At 36.3% G+C, this 21,623-nt stretch overlaps 2 protein-coding genes across 5 annotated transcripts in view; one reads left to right on the forward strand and one right to left on the reverse strand.

Moving 5' to 3' along the window:
• LOC112052915 (FK506-binding protein 2) overlaps window positions 1-18,973 on the reverse strand; it is a 76,156-nt gene extending 57,183 nt beyond the window's left edge. For 2 of the 3 annotated variants that reach the window (XR_008252314.1, XM_052890808.1), the window contains exon 1: window positions 18,664-18,973. Coding sequence is in view for 2 of the 3 variants with exons in the window: in XM_052890808.1 (XP_052746768.1) it covers window positions 18,664-18,851 (188 nt within the window). In the remaining variant the exon portion in view is untranslated. The remainder of the gene's footprint in view (window positions 1-18,663) is intronic. The other variant, XM_024092161.2, reaches the window with a different exon arrangement.
• The window catches only part of LOC112052913 (locomotion-related protein Hikaru genki), a 361,983-nt gene that overhangs the window by 135,431 nt on the left and 204,929 nt on the right, over window positions 1-21,623 (forward strand). The gene's annotated exons all lie outside the window — the stretch shown is intronic.

The raw sequence follows: 21,623 nt of genomic DNA on the forward strand, positions 1-21,623 counted from the left end.
TCCGAGGGCAACTAGCAATAACATGAGAATGTTAACTCATTTTGAAAGTAATTAAGAGATAATGAACGATACCGCAGCCGACCCGTGAAGGGTACTCTTATCACGAAATTTGGAACAACAATATTCATGCACAAAATACTGTCAATTAAACAAGCTATTGCCACTTGCATTTGTGACCTTAGGGTCTGTGCACACTATGTTTTAAAGCGCGCCGTCGACGCCCGTTTGTAGCGACACAAACTCGATGTTAACGTGCGTGTGTAATAATACAGACGACAACAAACTGCTCTGTAGGATAAAAGCGCGCCGTCGACGCACGTTTCTAAAACGCGTGTGAACGGCGCTTTTAAAAAACATGTTGTGTACAAGCCCTTAGGTTCCGTCATTGGGTCCCAAATAATTTATTAATATCCTACTAATATTATAAACGCGAAAGTTTGTATGGATGTTTGGATGTTTGTTACTCTTTAACGCCGCTACTACTAAAGCGATTTGGCTGAAATTTGGAATGGAAATAGATTTTACTCTGGATTAACATCATGGTTTCCCGAGATTTACGAAAACTGTTTTTTTTTTGACAATACGAGCCAAATCGCCTGACAGCCATGTTGTATATTTCAACTGTTTCAAGACGTTACTATATCAAATCTCTTACAAACGGAGCGTTTGACAAACATATTAGATGTCAATTAGTTTGACGTTTAGTACATGTAACATTGTGACGTCACAAAATGGACGACATCCATTACATGACATTAATCATTAGAAAAATTTAAAAAAAACATAATTTTTTAAATAAGTTTTATCGATATATTTCGGACCCTTATTCCATGTTTTATCAGAAATTAATATTATTTATATTACTTTGGATATGACTCAACAACCCTATTAGATGGCGTGTATTTCTTTTTTTGTAAATGATAATCTTCTCTACCTTATTCCACTTAAGTAGGCAAAATGTGTCATTATTTTCCAATGGCGTCTATCGTTCTTAAACTTATACTCCTTTTACACACACCTTTCAACCCCTCCAACCGTCTCTTCTTTGGCCTTCCTCTCCTCTTGTGTCCTTCCTTTGCAATTTAAACATTCTTTTGGTAATATGACTTTCATTTCTCCATATTACATATCCATACCAAGCTAATCCTTTACTTGAATATGTTTTGATAAATTGAATATGTTGTAGTCTTAGTTAGTTATTTTAATGAAATTATTTATAGTCCATTTTAATGTATCGCCTTATTAGAACGAACCATAGCCTGTTTAATTTAAACTCAGGCTACCATTGTTAGTAATATAATGTTTAGTACATCGTGGCGTGCAGAGATATTCGGCAAGGGATTATTGTTATCAACTAGTAATTACTGATTTAATTTGGTACATTGTTATTAAAGCGTATGCATTTACCCTTAAACCATTAATTTAGACACACAATACAAGGCTGCACCTAAACTCACTATGTTATGTCTTGTTGTACGAAACATTAATGAGTACTGTAATGAGTATAGTAGTAACAAGTACCTACCTACATTCATCATCATCATCATCATCATCATCATCATCATTATCAGCCGATGGACGTCCACTGCTGGACATAGGCCTCTTGCATGGACTTCCAAACAAAACGGTCTCGAGCCGCCAGCATTCAGCGGCTCCCTGAAACCCGCTTGATGTCTTCGGTCCACCTAGTGGGAGGTCGACCAATACTGCGCTTTCCGGTGCGGGGTCGCCATTCCAGCATCTCGGGACCCCAACGTTCATCGGCTATTCGAATGGCCTGCTCATTGCCACTTCAGTATCGCGACTCGCCCTACCTACATTATAATGTTAAATCCGTGTTTCATGATTTTTGGCATGTTAAAGACAAGAGAAAATAGACAATTCCATGTTAGGCCATTTCATCCATGTGTGTCCGTGTGTGTGTAAGTATTTGTTCCGTTCCTTTACGCTGCGGCTATTGAAGCGATTTGACTGAAATTTGGAATGGAAATAGATTTTACACTCTCCACATAGTTCGAAGAGCCGATGGACATTGGGGTTCCAAGGTGCTAGCAATCCCGCACCTGAAGGCGCTGTGTTGGTTGACCCCCCACTAGGCGGACCGAGGACATCAAGCGGGTTGGAGGGAGCCGCTGGATGCTAGCGCGCCTATGTCCAGCATTGGACGTCCATTGGCTGATAGTGATGATGATGATGATGGTTGATGTTACACGTGACCAACGAAGTAAATTAATGACATAATCAATAAATTACATAATCTGCATTTCAGTTGAAACCAATTAACACGTATTTTTATCAACACTCAACAATGTTGCTGATAATAATCATTAAATTGGCCAAAATAACGTTATCTCGACCTGCAGTGGTCGATCTTCAATGTCGGACAAAGTTGTGACCTTTTGTACAATCAAGTAAGTTAAATTATCACTTAATTTTCTACCAAATAAGTACGATGCTTGAGACAACGCAGAGGTCACAAGTAACTTGATGTAGATAATATCACATTATGTACATAATATTTTATTTTGTTACTAGGTAATAATTCTTGCCTGATAAGAGGAGAAATTAAATTAATCAAATTTAAATCTGACCGTGGTCTCTGATGCATACGCCTCATATTTAGAACGATAGTTTATTTCCAGAACGTTATGGTGATCTGAAGATATCATGGAGATGGAAACAATTTCTGACATACTTAATATTGGGTACTAGCGGACGCCCGCGACTTCGTCCGCGTGGAAATCAATGTAAACCTTCCACCCCTATTTCACCACTTTAGGGGTTGAATTTTAAAAATTCTTGAATCACATTATATTTCGTATTTTTTTAAGATTTATGAACAAATTAAAACTGTAACTCTAAAAACTAAGGACTGTCCATCAATGTAAACTTTCAATTCCTATTTCACACCCTTCTATGTTTAGTTTAGAGTCAAAAAGTACCCTATGTTTTGCTCCAAGGTCCCATTTACCATTGTACCAAAATTCATCTTGATCGGTTCAGCCGTTTAGCCGTGAAAAGGTAACAGACAGACTTACTTTCGCATTTTAATATTAGTATAGATTAGGCCATGATGTATTTCACTTTTTTATACATAAATTAAAAATATATTTTAAAATAATATTAAAACTTCGTACCTATCTAGATTAACTACATAAAGTTATTATATTAACTATTTAATATTTATTTATTTAATATTTAAGTTCTTAACAATAGGGGAATCAAAAAATAAATTCAATATGACTTTACTTTAAAGTTGCATAATATACAGGAAGAAAATTTTTTAAGTGCGGATATTTTTATATTTTGTACATAAACAAAATTTAATGATCACGTATTTTTTCTTTTTTTTTTTAACTCAAAAATAACAAAATTATCGTTAGCTAAAGTTATTTACTTTTGAACAGAATTTTAGGGTCACCCTATTGTGCGTTTATTTTATTTTCGTTTGATACCTAAAGGACGTCACCAGATCACTTTTAAGCTGAATATATCTTGTTTAGTAATAATACGTACATTATTTTGTTATTTTAGAGACATAAATTAAAAAAAAATTTACATAAAATGTATCGAACTGTTTGTAGTTTTATATTCTATTAATGATACAGAACCACGAAAAAAATATCCGCACTAAAAACCGAATCACCCTGTATGTGTAGAATTGTAATTTTTTTACACGTATTACATAGGTACATATAGGAACTAATGTTTAGTTCATATATCCAATCAATTAGTAACGCGCTCGCTACGCGTTTAAATCAATCATTAGTACTCCAGAACGTAACTGATAACCGCTTCAAGACCACGTAACCATTCCGCGGGCGATAACAATAATCGATTACTTTGTGGAATTATATTTCTTACCGGATCTACCTATTTTTGAGCCCAGTATGTTGGGTTGAAAGACCGTCGAAGAAACCTTAATATAGAAATATAAACCTTATATATAAACCTTAATCCTTAACTGTTGTAGAACTGGCGTGTAAACACAAATGGCGATGAGTGATTTGCAATTCAGCTATTTTACACTCTTCGAGGGTCGACCAACACTGCATTTTCATATCCACATTAATATAATAAATAAGAAGGATTTTGGGTTTGTCTGATCGTTTTTAGTAAATAGGCTCCATAACTTTAGGTCCTGTAACCCGTATGTAGTCCCATAATCCGTGGGAAGGTCTACCATACACTCAATACATACGAGTATATGAAATGGTATAAATATTACAACATATTCAGGTTCAAAGTACTAAATTCTCCAACCATTTTAGCAAGCATTCAAACATCACAAGCGGGAGGCAGATTTATTCTATATCGATGTATCATAGTTAAGAAATTCTACGTATGCAATGCGGTTTCACCGTGGAATTTAATCTGAGTACGAGGAGCACGCACTATACGCATTTATACACTATACGCAACAACCTGTAGATGTTCCAACAATAGAATGGGGATGATGACTAGGTTGGAATATATTAATTTTTATAATAAATTCGGGTAAATAAGGACAATGTTAACTAATTTATACATAAAAAGCAAAGATTGGATATTTGCAAAATAAATAAGATTATAAAATTTCAAAATCTAATAAAAATCTTTTATCGTAATTAGATAAAAATTCATACAGTTTTAGCTTCCTTACATTAAATGTGACATTTTTTAATAAATTAACTGTTAACATAAACGCACAAACACCAAAGATAATAGTAATTTTGTTTGGACGCCCATACAAATCTAACGATCAGCGAGCCAACGACGTCACTAACTCGTGCCATTTTGTATGTAGCGTTTTTCAGGGATCCGGGGCTGCGCCGCAAATCTGACCCTTTAAATCCCTGTAGCTCCGAAAGTAATGATCGCAGATACCCTGTTACTTTGACAAAGTTGCTTTAATATTAGCATACTTTTAATTTATATACAATTTAAAAAACTGTGATCATCCCTATTCCAGTTATATCGAGCGTAACGTAAGCGATGACAAGGAAAGTAGACGCATGGGTCAACACATGCGTTTTCATGAATGAGAAATCTGCGGGATTATACTCGAGCGGGTTGGGAGCTCATGATGCTAAATGTGTTTACTCTAGTGTCACGGGAACGTATTAGATTTACAGTTTTCATGCTTAGTGTCAATGATATTAAATACTGTTGGATGTGTTACTAGTGCATGAAAAATGAGGCACTCAAAAGAGGAAATCTATACATCAATGTTAGTTGTGGTCAACAATGTACGTTATTTATACAAATAATATCTAAATATTTTCTACAATGTCGAGTTGTGTGTTCAGGAAGTGTAAAAACTATATATACATTACATTATATTATTCGGATTACTTCTTGTAGTATAAAATTAACATTGCTTAGTGTAGTGTGGAGCAAACTATTATTATATTTGTGGTAACGTCACGCATATTCTTAAATTATTGCGTAAGCACCAGATTAATACAGTTTACCTAATTTAATACATTAGATTAAAGTCTTCATTCGTAGGTACTATAAAAAAGCCGTTAATTTTCATTACCTATTTTAACACAGCTTAAGCTTTTTATCAATGTTCATTGTTCTGTGATTTTTATATACTTTTAATACTTTTCCTCGTAAATCTTGTTATCAGAAATACATAACTTACTTTCCAATCTAATTGGTGGCTTCGAGAGGGCATTAACACAATTTAACTAGGCAACTTATTTGCAATGAGCAATTTATTTCTTATCACTAATAATTACTAACAGATGAGGTTATACATTTTGAATGCCGGATCTTAGATCATCTTTACTAATATTATAAAGAGGAAAACTTTGTTTGTATGTTTGTTTGAAATAAATAGACTCAACTCAAGCTACAATATCCACAAGTAACATAGGCAAAATTTTATTTAGAAAAAAAATAGGGTTCCGAAAGATATTGGGGTTTTTCGGACACAACGTGTAAAAAATCAACCAGAAAAGTAGGGTTAGGGTAAGGTAGGGTAGGTTAAGGTAGGCGTAGGGTAGGGTAGGGTAGGGGTAGGGTTGGGATAGGGTAAGGGTAGGGTAGGGGTAGGGTAGGGGTAAAGTAGGGGTAAAGTAGGGGTAAAGTAGGGGTAAAGTAGGTGTAGGGTAGGGGTAGTTGAAAGTTTACATCTAGTTTCACGCGGACGAAGTCGCGAGCGTCCGCTAGTAATATAATAAATATGCTAGCAAGTATACAGACGCACCAAAAACATAACCCTCAGTCTCCAGTCGGATACAAATATACTTGAAAGTGTCGAGAGTAATTACGTGTGTGAAACACATTGAACGGCGATTGTTCGACGCCATTGTTGGAGACTGTTCCCTCAAGATGGCAGATAGCCATTGTGCCACTGTTTACAACCATTATCTGATTTGACACGCCACTCGGATTTAATTAAGCCCCTTCCCCACCACACGAGGAAGTCACTCGTGAGAGCGTAACGTCTAGTCTACCCTAATGCCAGTCACACACGGTCAATTATGCCGTCAAGTCTGCAGTGCGCTTAATGGATGTAGGCAGTGCAAAAATCGAAATATCGTTATAGGTATTTCAATATTTCATTCACTTGAGACTTGACGAGGTAGTTTCAAAGGAGACGGTGAAACCCACATTTCAAGACGAAGAAAACGGGATTTAAATGGAGATGACAATGTGATGTATAAATAAGTATCTGGTTAAATAAATGGCTTAATACAAGTATGTTTCTCAAAGAAAATTATCACTCTTCTTGCTCAAAAAGTTCGCCATACCAAAGCGGCGAAGTTAATATTTTTTCTGTTACCAACAAGCTTACCAAACATACAAACCAATCATAATTATGTTTTCATAAAATGTCGTAAAACTCAGGCTGTATAGTCAACGATCTTTGCTTATCCCCATTGGGGTCAAATTAAAGATGAATTCAAAATGTCGTAAAACGTTGTAGCAAACGTTTTTTGATAAAATAATGTTTAATTATTAAAGTAAAATTCTATTTAACTGAAAATTTCTGATAAGCAAGAAAAGCTCAGTATCTCATAGCTCAACCCAGGACCTCGTTATCCAAAGCAACATAGTCTAACCACTGAACCGTCGAGGCCTAAACCTATCGCTATTAAAACATTCGACCCCGCAATGTGGAGATCCGCAGAACTTTCGCAGGTGCTAGTGTGTACGTGCGTGGTTATGTTATCCGGTGTAGTGTGTATTCATATTGATCTTATTTACATAAACCCGAAAATAGATTCTTATACTGAGCATAGCGACTGAATAATAGATTGTTATACGCCATTGATTCAGAAATTATTCAGTACTAGCTGACGCCGCGCGGTTTCACCCGCGTGGTTCCCGGTCCCGTAGGAATACGGGGATAATATATAGCCTATAGCCTTCCTCGATAAATGGGCTATCTAACACTGAAAGAATTTTTCAAATCGGACCAGTAGTTCCTGAGATTAGCGCGTTCAATCAAACAAACAAACAAACTCTTCAGCTTTATAATATTAGTATAGATTCCGCATATTAGCAAATGAGTTTAGTAAAAAATTAGGTTAGTGCAATCAAACACATTATTTAATGGAACTGTAGAGTCACTGAGGATATGATGTTCTGGTAAAGTCCGTCCTACCTTTAGAAATAGAGGCAATAGGAAAATGCAAAGCTACGGAACCATCCTGTCTTTGAACTACGACTCGGATTTTGGTTTAAATGGAAGATGAGGTGCACGGGTTGAGATACGTCATGAAGCGATTGGATTAATGTTTGGGATATGTGAGACATGGAAGAAACACCATTTTTATTGGGGTCTACAAGTAACCCTTATAGTTTCGCCATGTCCGTCTGTTTGTCCGTCCGTCTGTATAAAAAGAAATATATATATTCTTTTAAAAATATATATATTTCTTTTTATACGTTATTTATTGATTTTTTACAGCTATGGGTAAACAGATAGATGGACAATATAACGAACCATAAAAAATACTATTCTCCAGAGATAGGAAAACATTAATTTTAGAAGCAAGCGTTTAAAAAGCGTAACGTATTAAAATAACGCCGGGCAGGATATTTACTCATTTAATTACCGGCGCGCACCGAATCCCTCACATCGGAAACTTAATTTTCTTCGGCGATTGCAAACTTTCCCATTAATTTTCTATCGGCGACAGTCGGACAACACAAATACAAAGTAATCAAAATTGTTAATGAAGCCGGGGCCGGCTCCGGATTGATTGCTCATTGGGTGCGAATGTGGCGTAGGTGTGGGTGCAATTGTGGCGAGAGGATGAGATTGTGGCCTCACGCACGTGTGATGGCTTCGCACATCACTCCAAGCGATTTGCACTTAATTCCTTGATATATTTGACGCTCCTGTGCCCTCACATTACACTGTATCTTCAGATACAATGTTCTGTGGACTCATTAAAGTCCTCGCATATAGTTACACTTGCATTTAAATAATTTTTCCAAAGCATCAAAATACTGAAAAATGTAATAACACAATTATATGTGTTTTGTAGTTAACTAATCGTTGAAACTCAAACCATTTAAGGGAAAATTCCACTAAATCCAGTTTATTAATTGAACCCAAATAGGTATGTATTCCATTTTTGTAGGCAAAATTTTTATTCCCTGTAAACCTATTACTATTACAAATATTTAAAAGGAATAAACGAAATAGCGAAATTGATCCGGCGTATCAAAGCGATCCGTCGAACATGTTTTAATTAATATTTTCGTGTTTCATGTTACTGTGAAAGCGGTATATTGGTATATCTATGATTGTACTAGAAAATCTTTGGATTTATATACGTGTAAACGATATATAAATAAGTTTTTTGTATTTTATAACGGGGGTGTACCACAACCTACTTCCTAACTATGAGCTGGTTTATTTTTACTGACTATTTCTTGCCTTGAATTTGCTTCAGACCGTAACGCGTTACGGCGCCACTCAGTCTCGTTTCCCTTTCTCGTATGCATACCTACTGAGTACTTGGAAGAAAGATATTGACCTCCAGATCCGAATTCCGAAACCACAGTGGTAAGACCAACGATGCAGTTTTTGAAGTAATATATTCTTATGGGAGGGCAAAACGCTTTGTAACGTAACGCGTTACGGCGCCACTCTGTCTGGCTTCACTTTCTCTCACACACACGGCAGCAGGCTTAAGTTATCACTCCTGTCGAGCGATCCGAGATGCACACGATTTTTTACCATTAAGGTTTGGTAAATCGTCGGTCACTGTAAAGTCAATTTACCAAAGTTCACGGTTTTACAGTGCCATATACACAATGAAGTATCCGTGCTCAATACGTGCTCGGGACATGTTCGAGACGTGCTCGAGGAGCCTGCGCCGAAGTATAGACCTTAGTTAAACTCTATTTTATTTCAGTGTAATATCATAAGAAAGTTGGTATAAGCCGGCAAACCTAGTTTACCGTCGCCTCGCTGCTGTAACCTCCCTTGATGCTTGAGAACATTAATATTTTAATGGAGAATATTTATAATCATTCGTTTACAGTTACACCATCGATATGAGTATGTGTGATAAAGGCCTAACAAAGCATACAATGCAAGTTTCAACAATATAATTTTGATAAATAGAAACATTGTAGAAAACCTTTCAACAGTTTTGATAATCCTTCATTCATCGTCATCATTATTAACAGCCGATGGACGTCCACTGCTAGACATAGGCCTCTAGCATGGACTTCCAAACAAAACGGTCTCGAGCCGCCAAAAATAAGAAAGTCTAGAAGTATCTATGTCATAAAGATTCGCAAGGTCCAATTCACTGCCGTAATTACTCAGTTCGTCGTGTCACACATTAAATAATGTGGCATTGTTAACGCTCGAGTCATAGAGAAACGAAAGCTTTGTTGATCTCTGCATTATAATTAGTTATAGTTACTCTATCTCAGGAAAACGGTTTATGTTTGAATGTAGTGAGGCGACCACAGAAATGCATTGGACGGACAGCGTGCGACAGACACATTTACCCCATTTTATGAAGGCTTATTTCGTCAGCTTGTGCTTCTATCGTCGGTAAGTGAGGTAGCTAGAGTCAAAGATTTTATATTTTTAAATATGTCACTAGGCGAGGCGAACAAACGTGGCTAACTGTCTTCATTTAATTTAGTCGCATAGTACCTTACCTTACCTTTTTTCCACATGGCCATTTGTGCTCTAAGCACAATGGTGTACCCAGTCTGAGTTTGACGGCCTCCGTGGCGCAGTGGTATGCGCGGTGGATTTACAAGACGGAGATCCTGGGTTCGAACCCCGGCTGGGCAGATTGATTTTCTTAATTTGTCCAGGTCTGGCTGGTGGGAGGCTTCGGCCGTGGCTAGTTACCACCCTACCGGCAAAGACGTACCGCCAAGCGATTTAGCGTTCCGGTACGATGCTGTGTAGAAACCGAAAGGGGTGTGGATTTTCATCCTCCTCTTAACGAGTTAGCCCGCTTCCATCTTAGACTGCATCATCGCTTACCATCAGGTGAGATTGTAGTCAAGGGCTAACTTGTAAAGAATAAAAAAAAAATAATAATAATACATTGAGGTATGTCTGGCTACCGTAGGCTGTCATTCCATATGTGGCTTGATGATGAATTAAGGCCTAAAGACATAGGATTAATCAGATTACGAGCGTACGTTTCACATTGTGGAATCAGTGTTGATAACTACTCCATTATATTTTATCATATTTTTATTGTGTGATAATAATAATTGATATTTCTTTATTTTTGATTCTTTGGTGACCTTGATAAATTGTGTTTGCCTTGGGCATCTTGATCTATTACATTACATTCGTTTACCATATTATTATTAAAAAAATTAAATACTACGAGTATTATAATTTTCTAGTATAAATCGTCTGAGTTATTTACTTTCTTAGTCTATTATCGACAAAGATGCTGGAGGCAATTGGATTGGCTTTTATCTTCATACTAGAAGTACTGTATACTAAAAAAAATTGTAAATGCTAAATGAGCAACCGTATGTTAGTAACTACTTTTAATAACTTCGTTATTGATTTGCGTTGGGATGAGGGTAGTTTATCAAAAGTTGTTACTAAGCAGATGTTTTTTTTTACTGTTGATTAATTAATAGTTATACAACTTAACAGCCACAATGTCATACAAATTGCGCGGTACATTATCTCGTTTCGACGCTATGATATTTTTATTTCCTGGTGACCCAGCTACCAGAATCAAGAATTTTCGTAAATACAATAGTTGATCGTCACCAGATCAGATCCAGATAAAGCTACTCACCAAAAATTAACTTGATAGTAGGTAATCAACATGGGCATTGAATAGAAACCATATAAAGATACTAAAAACAACACACGCAACATGGAAAGAAACTTCTTAAACATAAAATTGATTGAAAGGGTGCCAAATACCCATGTTCGACTAAAAAGTGAAAGACGGAGGAAAAATAACAAAGCGGTTGAAATGGAACTGGGCAGGACATACAACAAGAAGACCAAATGACAATTGGAGTAGTGTAACAACATCGTGGTGCCCAAGGGATGCAAAAAGAAAAAGAGGCAGACCGATTACTAGATGAAAAGACGATCTGAATGCCTTTGAAGGTACATACAGGACCCGATCAGCTATGGAAAGGACGCAATGGAAGAGGAAGGGGCAGGCCTTTGCCGAGCAGTGGGGTGAACTTTAACTATATAGCATGTATTAAATATTATGTAATTGAGATTGTAAAAGGCTTAAATACATAAATCAGTTGTACAAAATGGATCCCTTAAGTACTTGCTTGAAAGTAATTAATTTTTTAATCAACTCCCTGGATGTAGGCACGATAAAGAAACTCACAAGCAGTTTTCCAACTCATATTAAAGTCAACCGCACGAGCTCTGCCTTTACCGCTGTTTTCAGCCCACGTGCTCATCTCTATTAATTCTTGCGGTTCTGTGGTTCACCCCAAATATATACACCTTGTTCTGAGAAAAACATTTAAATCTTTTAACTCTTTTAACACTTACGCTACAAAAACCATCAACGCAAAAGGTTTTTTGTATGTAAAAATAATTTGCTAATCAATTTTATATACAGGATGCTCGGGAGTATTTCCCATAACTCTAGGGTGTTATATACTTTCTGATTAAATAGATCTTAAATTGTATTCCTTGTAGCATCCTTATACTATGACGTAACCACTATTACTAGTGAAGTGCAGAATGCCAGTTGCAATATCTCATCGATATCGACAGTCTCACTACGATTACGTATTTTAAAATGCAAGGATGGATAAAGGCGTGTGTTACATGGATAGTTGGAATTTGAATTACTTTGTATGTAAAAAAAGAATTGTTATGCAGTTTGGCTCCTATAAGTGGACTTGTCAACACCAGAGTTACGGGATCCTTACTTTATGCAATAACTCCTCGTTTGAATGCATTATTAGATAGAGTATACAATTGAAATATTAGCGATTAGGTACGAGTACTCTATAAATATATGTGACAGCTTTTGACAGGCAGACAATAATTTTGATAGGCACTGTCTTGGCTTCAGACCCCTCTAAATAGTTAATCGAATGTTATTATTCCAACCAGGCATATTTAACTCAGTATTATTCACCTACTTAGTTGTTGTAAGGGTTTAGTTGTTTTAAGGATAAAAGGAAACTTACTTACCGTACTTCAAAAGTAAAAACTGAACCCTTATAGGATCGCTTTGTTGTCCATCTGTCTGAAATGTAGCTTAAAGTATATGGGTTCGGTTTTTCCCTTTTGAGGTACAGAATCTTGGAAAATTCATGATAGTAAGTAAAGTTTAAATTATTAGATCGATTTTTTAAAAACATGTGAAATAGAGCGCTCGAATGAGATGATGAAGATGAAGAAATCTAAATATATATAACTCAAACGTGACTGACTGACTGACTGATGTAGTGATCTATTAACGCACAGCCCAAACCACAGGACGGATCGGGCTGAAATTTGGCATGCTGGTAGATGTTATGACGTAGGCATCCGCTAAGAAAGGATTTTGATAAATTCCACCCCCAAGGGGATGAAATAGGGGATGAAAATTTGTATAAATCTTCTTGGATTTTACAACTGATAGAACTGAAATTAAAGATTGGAGCTACTATGATAAAGACGTTCGCTTGAATAGGATTTTTATAAATTCAACCCCCATGGGGATAAAATAAGGGATGATGGAGGATCTGCTTTGTGCTGTGGCTTCTTTAGCGATTTTGCTGAAATTTGGCATAGAAGCAGGTTTTACTCTGGATTAACACAGGCTACTTTTCATCCTGGAAAAATCCATGGTTCCCGCGGGATGAAGTCGCGGGCGTCCACTATTCTATAGGTTGGAAACCTATGAGCTATAGCGATATAGGGGCGTAAGGTGTAGAGCTAGTGGCGTGGCAATAATAATGATTTGTGGTCGGACGCGATGCCGGACGCGAGGCTAGACGCACGCCATCTAAATATCTAATGGACGCGAACGGCTAAATTATTTACGTGAACGCGAAAACTGTTCCACACTTAAGTAGTCTGCGGTGAACTTTAAATTTCCACAGTAAAATATAAAAACAAAAAGAGTTTGGCGGGAAAGTCGTAGGAATGACATGTAGGTATAGTTTTATTTTCACTGATTGTTGCCTTTTACAGTTTTATTGCTTAAAGTAGAATGCATTTATCGGTTGAGCAAGAGTGTTTAAAAATAGAATTTATCAAATTCTATTTTTTCTGTAGACTCTATCAAAGTTTTCGTAATGTGGCTTCGCCTAAGTGTTCATTTATAAGAGCGGCAGCTGCTACAGACGAATGCAGTCGACTGCAGTCGGCCACGTCTCGGCGGCAGCCAAGGTAGTCGTCCACGTCTCGGAGGCTGCCAACGGGAGTCGACTGCAGTTGACTGCACTCGGCGACGTCTCGGCGGCAGCCAACGGGAGTCGACTGCAGTAGACTGCTGACGGCCTCGTCTCGGCAGCAGCCAACGGGAGTCGACTGCAGTTGACTGCACTCGGCAACGTCTCGGCGGCAGCCAACGGGAGTCGACTGCAGTAGACTGCTGTCAGCCTCGTCTCGGCAGCAGCCAACGGGAGTCGACTGCAGTGGGCGACCGCCGCCGAGAGACGCCTGCCGCCGTCGCAGGCTGCAGGCGACTGCGGTCGTCGGTAGAGTTGCCTATCATGTAAATGAACCCTTACTCTAAAGTTTGACAACACTTGGATACGCAAAATCAAGCTAAAAACGATTGATAGGTAGGGTATGCTAAGGTGACCGGACCCTATAAACCATTGGCGAGAATGATGAGTTAATTCGTTTTGCAGTTACTAATTCATTAACATTTAGAATAAAGCTGTGCAAATGATTAAAGGCACATTCAATTACGTAATGAGTTCTAAATTGAGTTCTACGAACGCTTTTGCAGATCTTAACCCTCCCATGTGTTGGTGCAATATGGGCGTGGTACAAGATACCTTACTTTTTCGAAAAGGTAAAGTCTGTGAGTCTAGTAACGTAGTCTTGTTTTGAGTTTATTATATAATGATTTATTTATTTTGCTGTCATCCGCGAAAAGTCGACGAACCCATGCGACGACTCCACCCAGGTCCGACAAAATACACTCTACGTACGTTTCACCCCGAAACCGGAGCATCCTCAGATGTTGACTCCACAGTCCACAACGTGCAATTGCAAAGTTTATTCGTTACAAACACAAAAATACAAATATTTATAAATAAAAATAAATTGAGTTTATTCGTTACAATTTACAAACACAAAAATACAAATATTTCCTCTGGCTCTTTAAAAATTAAGATTGCAAAATTGCAGATTAATTGTTATCAATGATAATGAATGTAATGTATGATGATATCTGATGTGTGTTTGGAACCGCAGTTCGTAACACACATTCCCAAAAATTGTACATTGTAAATATTGTACATTGCATTTATATTTGTGGTCCTGAAGCAGAGTAATCGTCTTTGAATACTTACGTTTCCAGAAAAGCAAAACGATACCGCGATGTTATATTCTACAGCGCCATCTAGCAGACTGTCGCGTAACTAACCTACCGCCGACAAGAACCAGCGCTCCCTCACAGCCCGTACAGACTACTTTAGTATTTTAGTCGAGTACGAACAATTTTTGAATTTACCGCCCAAAAAACGTACGTACTCGACTAAAATACTAAAGTAATCCGAATTAGGCTTCAATAATCCCTTGCCTAACTATATAACTAATTTTATAACACATTTGCTCGTAAAGTGTCTCTTATTTCACCAATTTCAATATTGCAATGTATATCTATGCGCACTTGTGCCGTAATGTAATGTAAAATGCACGGTACTTTATTAAATCTTAGCAAAGAGTTTTTGTGTCAGAAAAGCGCTCAACATTTTATGAATTAAATTAACTTTGTGAGATAAAATATGACAAATGAACATTTAATTCTTTCATTTTATTAATTTTGACAATATATGACAACCATTTTTAACTGTAATTTTATGTAAATTAATTCCTGATAACTTTATCATTAATCAGAAATCATGATAACTGTAACAAAAACACAAAAATATTAATTTACTTTATTAGTATTATTACTTGGTTTTTTTTCCGTTATGTTGTTTTAATTTTTAACCGACTTAAAAAAAGGAGGAGGTTCTCAATTCGACGCGTAGGTTTTTATTAATATTTGTTACCTTATAACTTCGTCATACATAATACACATACACATAAACATAACTAATATTTGACAGTTGGGTAAATATATATATATGTAAGTATGTACCTACATGATACGCTTGACATATAATTATTATGAAAGTGTTGACATGAAATTATATAAAATGTTATGTGCGCCTAGCGTTAGTATACATATCAGATTTTTGTGGCATATTGTATTGTTTTTAATGGTTAATATGTGTATTGTTGGCGTGCTTTAAATAAATAAATAAATAAATAAAATAAATACGGGTAGAAAGCAGGCCACAAAAGCGTGGGTTAATTTAACAGTTTGATTGTAATACGTGTGTAGCAGTTAAAGTAGGTAGGTATACGAGTAGGTACCGTTATCTGTTACTTGGTCGTCCTTACCAACAGTCCAAACCGGATTTGAACTCCGGTCACTTAGCCTCACAAAATAAATAGGATTTTATTTAAAAAACCGGCCAAGTGCGTGTCGGGCCACGCGCCGAGTAGGGTTCCGTAGGTTAAGTGAGCACTTTAATCCTCTATGTAATGCACAAAAATGCTGATAACCATACCCCACACTATGGGATAGACGATGAAAAATTCATCTATTTAATTTTTTTTTATTTTTTTTTTCTATTTTATTGACGAAAATAATATACATACATATACTAAATTTTATCTTTCTAGTTTTAACAAACTCTGAGTTATCTTACTGACAACTTTATCTTTTTAATTAACAACGGTATCAGTATGCAATTTTCTACTATTACCTACTCTTTAAATAGCGATTGCTAATTAGCCGTTATAGTTTTCCTTGTAATTTCATTATATATCCTACTTTTGTGATTTTTTTTCGTATCCATAAATAACAATTTAGCCGGTAGAGGATGGGGACACTTGACTCTAACTAAAATTAGCTTAATATTTTACATACGGATCCCTAAATCGAAAAGTATTGATAGAAGACCCCTCATATCTTTTAAAGACCTATCCAACGATATGAGATAATAAATAAACGAGTAAAAAAATTACTCCCCACTATACATATTGGGGTACCCTAAAAAAATGTTTTTCAAGATTTTATTTTACGACTTTGTTGACATTTTCAATTTACATATTCATGTCATTTTACAGCTTTTTAGTACTAATAGTCTCTGCGCTATACCGCGGACGAACAGACGGACATGACGAAACTATAATTTCCTTGTGGACTACGCAACCCTAAAAACATAGTGCGAAATAGACTCGCGCACTGAGTTTCGTTTACAAAATTACATAATATTTTATAATTAAACTAACGAAAGTTAGGAGGAAAGACCAAAGTATTTAATTTCAACATCTTCAAAATCTAAAGTCATATCGCGAATAAATTAGTAATTTACCAACCACACATACTTAAAATACAAAAAAAAAGCGTTTTCTTATTTTTTTTTGGAATATTACTAAAATGATTTTTTTTTATTTGTTTCAGTGAATTTTGAGTATCCCCTCTCCTAATGACCCACCACGCTGCCTTGATATAGGCTGGCGGGCTTTGGCTTAAAATGTAGTTTTGCTAAAATTTACAAATTGTTATAATTTTCCTCTTTCCAAGCGAGTTATAGATAGTGATTACGCACAAGAGTTGTGTAAATTAAAAAAAATACATAATATATATATTTATAACAGAGGAATTCACAAGATAGGTAACCTACTGTATCTAGGATAGGATCTCCCAGTTATAGGGTTCCGTTCGCAAGAGCAAAACCATATTCCTAACACTCCGCTGTCCGTCCGTCCGTCTGTCACCAAGCTGTATCTCTTAAGCTGTACTGTAAAATTCTGTAAGTTAAAATTTTCGCAGATATGTTTCTGTTGTCGCTATAACAACAAATAATAAAAAAAGCATTATAAAATCTATACTACAATATTATAAACGCGAAAGTAAGTCTAGCTATTACCTTTTCAATAAACGGCTAAACGGCTGAACCGATCAAGATGAATTTTGATATAATGGTAAGTGGGACCTTGGAGTAAAACATCGGGTACTTTTGACCCTAAAATAAAAATAGCAGAGGGACATGTTATAGATGGACATAAGGGTTGAAGGTATGTACGGAAAGCGCTTCATTTTTAGAATTACAGTTTTAAAATGTTGTTCATAAATCATCATCATATATCAGCCGATGGACGTCCACTGCAGGACATAGGCCTTTTGTAGGGACTACCAAACATCACGATACTGAGCCAACTGCATCCAGCGAATCCCTGCGACTCGCTTGATGTCGTCAGTCCACCTAGTTTCGGCCAAGTCATAAATCATAAAAAATACCAAATATAATGTGATTCAAGAATTTTTAAAATTCAACTCTTAAAGTGGTGAATTAGGGCTTGAAAGTCTACATTGATTTCAACGGGGACGAAGTCGCGGGCTCACGATAGTATAAGTATATTTAAGGTTTAACCTACCTACACAACAAACGTGATTTTATTGTTCGATTCCAAATACTATGGTACGGGACACCGCGTGCGGTTCTGACTCGCACTTGGCCAGTTTTTCGATACAGTGTTGAACCATTGCGGACCTTAATAATGACAGGTTAATTAGCGCTTTATATCGGCTGTCAAGTCCGTTAATTATTATTATTACTACTATGTAACTATAATGAATTATTCAGCGATCAAGTTATCACTCACTCATTACGTTAATTTGAACATTATTTCAATAAAATACTTTTGAAATGTTGTGTTGGTACTTAGTATTGTTTATATTTAAATGACCTGTCTACCTCAAATTATCAACTCCAAGAAATGTTGCCTAAAAAAGAAATTCGTTAAGACTTTCAGGTTGATATGAAATTAGGAGTAAAAAAATCGTTCTTATATTATTATGTTTACATTTCCTTCTCTAGATAAAAATAACAAATACAAATAATAATTACTTTAACAATTAAAAATCTATGTGTCAATCCCAAATAATTTCTGTTATGTGAATATAAATAATATAACCTATAAATGTGAATAAATCTTACCTGGAATCGAACTTGTTTCCGTTGTCAAGCTTGCCCGTATAGTGCATGGTAAGCATGTCACCATTCTTCGACTTAGTGGTACAGCCTTCAGGAACGCTGACGACGTCGACCTTCAGTTCGGTGACCTCAGGACCGGCGGACGTGGCCCCGGCTAGTGCCAACATCACCAGCAAGCAACGGAACGTCATCTTGAACTTGCGAAAAGTTAACTTCGAAAATGGAATGTGAGGAGACGTGCACCCGACGCGGCGGTTTGCAATCAACTGGCAGCTCGCCGCTCGCGCCACGCGTCTACGGTCGGTGCGAATAACTGCTGGTTCTATGAAGTTGGAAATATTCCTCCACTGCTTTTCCGTACAAGTCTGATAAGCGGGTACAACTGTCTCGCTCTAACTTTTCATACCAGCTATACTAGCCGACGCCCCACGGTTCTACACTCGTAGTTCTCATTCCCGTGAACATACATATATAACATACGACACTCAAACTCCGTTGTACCAGAGTAAATGTGGTTGTACGCCGTAAAATTGACTGATAAATGATGAAACTTAATCTATACTACAGCTAGCTGACGCGACGAATATTTATTATAATACCCACAGAACATTGACTTTTCTATGCCTCTATGATCATACCTTTATTACCTGCCACCTAAGTCTTCAACTTTTTAAAGTTTTTAATTGTTTCTATGAGATTTTGTAACGATTGTCTATAAAAATATGGCTATAGATAGCCTTTAAGAAAATTGTAAATCATATTAGAACAATAAAACTATTCGTAACAAGTAGATACCTAGGTAAACCTAATAATCATATTTAACCGACTTCAAAAAAAGAAGGAGGATTCTCAATGAAATCTCAAAAATGTGTTTTTTTATGTTTCTTCCCTCATAACTACGTCATTTATTAACCAACTTTGATATTTTTTTTTTGTTTGAAAGAGTATACTTTCAGATTAGTCCCGTTTCATTTTTATGTAAATCGGTTTAGTAATTTTGTGTTAAAATTAAAATAACTGAAATACGTCTTTGCATTTTTATGTTAAAAAGATTATAGCAACAATATTCAATACATAACATTGGTTTTTGTTGACCACTGGAAATTGATTTATTAGGTAAGTAAGTACAATAAAACTTTTATATTTCCATTTATTTTATTTTATAAGTTTAGGTTAGGTTAGTTACGAGTTATTTAGTTAAATAGTCTTGAATGTAGTGTAAATAAATGTAAAAGCCAAATTTATTGTATTATATAAAGAGAATTTGTATCTTCATAGACCATAAAACTTTTCTATTCGTATCATATTCATAATATTAGAGTACTTATTTAAACATGTATCATTTATAGTGTCAATTATATTGTAGACCAGCGTTTCCCATCAGGCGGGTCGTAAAAAAAAATACCGGGTCGCAGCTTTATGGAGGCAATGCTGCGGCTTTAAATAAGTACTAGGAGATGGTCTATTTTATTTCTTGACGAACGAGACAATACTAATCTTTCGACGGTCGGATTTCAGGTATTATGGGTCCAATTAATAAAAAAAATTCAACCGACTTCCAACTAAAAAGCAAAAAATAACATCTTACCTACGTGCTACCTTCTGATCAGTTTGAAGGCGGTGCCAAGCCAGTGATGTTTTAATTCAAGCGTATAAATTACACAATTTCTGTGGTTCTTTCAGAAACGGCTTTAATTAAAACATGTACAACAAACAATAGAATATAGTTTGGGAAACACTGTTTTAGACAGTTTTCTACCAAGTTGTCCAGCGTTAACTGACCCATCTGTGTGCAACAGAGCGAGACAACTACAGCTCTGTCAGTTACATGCGCGCGCGCGCGTAACGTGCGCCGCGCTGGTTCGCGCCGCTCGCCACGCACCCGATGACGTGCCCATCCGATTAGCCAACGTGTACTGTTTGCTTAAAAAATTTCTGAGGAAAACAATTAATTATGTCGTTATCGACCTTACATCTGTACTAATATTATAAAGCTGAAGTTTGTTTGTTTGCTTGAACGCGTTAATCTCAGGAAGTACTTGTCCGATTTGAGAAGTTCTTTCACCATTAAAAAGCCTATTTATCGAAGATGCTATAGGCTTTATTTTATTCCCGTTTTCCTACGGGAACGGGAGCCATGCGGGTGAAACCGCGCGGCGTCAGGTAGTAAATATAATTGCAGTTTATCAAGCCATTTACAATGATTGGTAATTTAGTTCTAGACATTAGATCGTATGACCGATTTATTGACATACTAACGGTCGCGCGCTACTTCGTTTACGTCTAATACAAACGTAACAAAAGGGTTGTTACAAAAACAGCAAATTCTTTCTTTAACATACTCATTGCCTAGACTAGAACTGCAGTAAGTTCGTATTCATAGTTGCTCTAAGGGGTGTTACAAAAGGCCCGTCAATTTACTTATGTCTAAAAAAATCTCGATAATTATACTTTTATAATGAAATCTTTACACTATCAAAAGAATTTGCTACAACGTTTTATGATATTTTTTAACCGACTTCAAAAAGGAGGAGGTTCTCAATTCGGTCGGTATTTTTTTTTTTTTTTTTTATGTATGTACACCGATTACTCAAAGACGCCTGGACCGATTTCAAAAATTCTTTTTTTGTTTGAAACGGTATAGCCCCCATTTAGTCCCATTGCCATCATGTCAAGATCTGATGGTGGAATCCTGGAGAAATTGAGGGGAACTTTCGAAAATTATATAGGTGTCTAGTGTGTTCGTATACTTTTCCATTTAGTACTTTTAAGCACTATAATTTCATGAAGGTTTAAAGTCGATCTGATGATGGAGCCATAAAACAGACGATTCACAGCAGTTACCTTGTGTTTGGGCTTGATTAATTTGTATTAATGAGAACTTTCCACATAGATAGGTTGTGACTGTCATTTAGGGGTTTGGTGATGAAGACCAAGGACAATTAAGGGAACTCCTTAACAGT

This window comes from Bicyclus anynana, chromosome Z (genome assembly GCF_947172395.1).
Source record: "Bicyclus anynana chromosome Z, ilBicAnyn1.1, whole genome shotgun sequence".
Taxonomy (NCBI): Eukaryota; Metazoa; Arthropoda; class Insecta; order Lepidoptera; family Nymphalidae; genus Bicyclus; species Bicyclus anynana.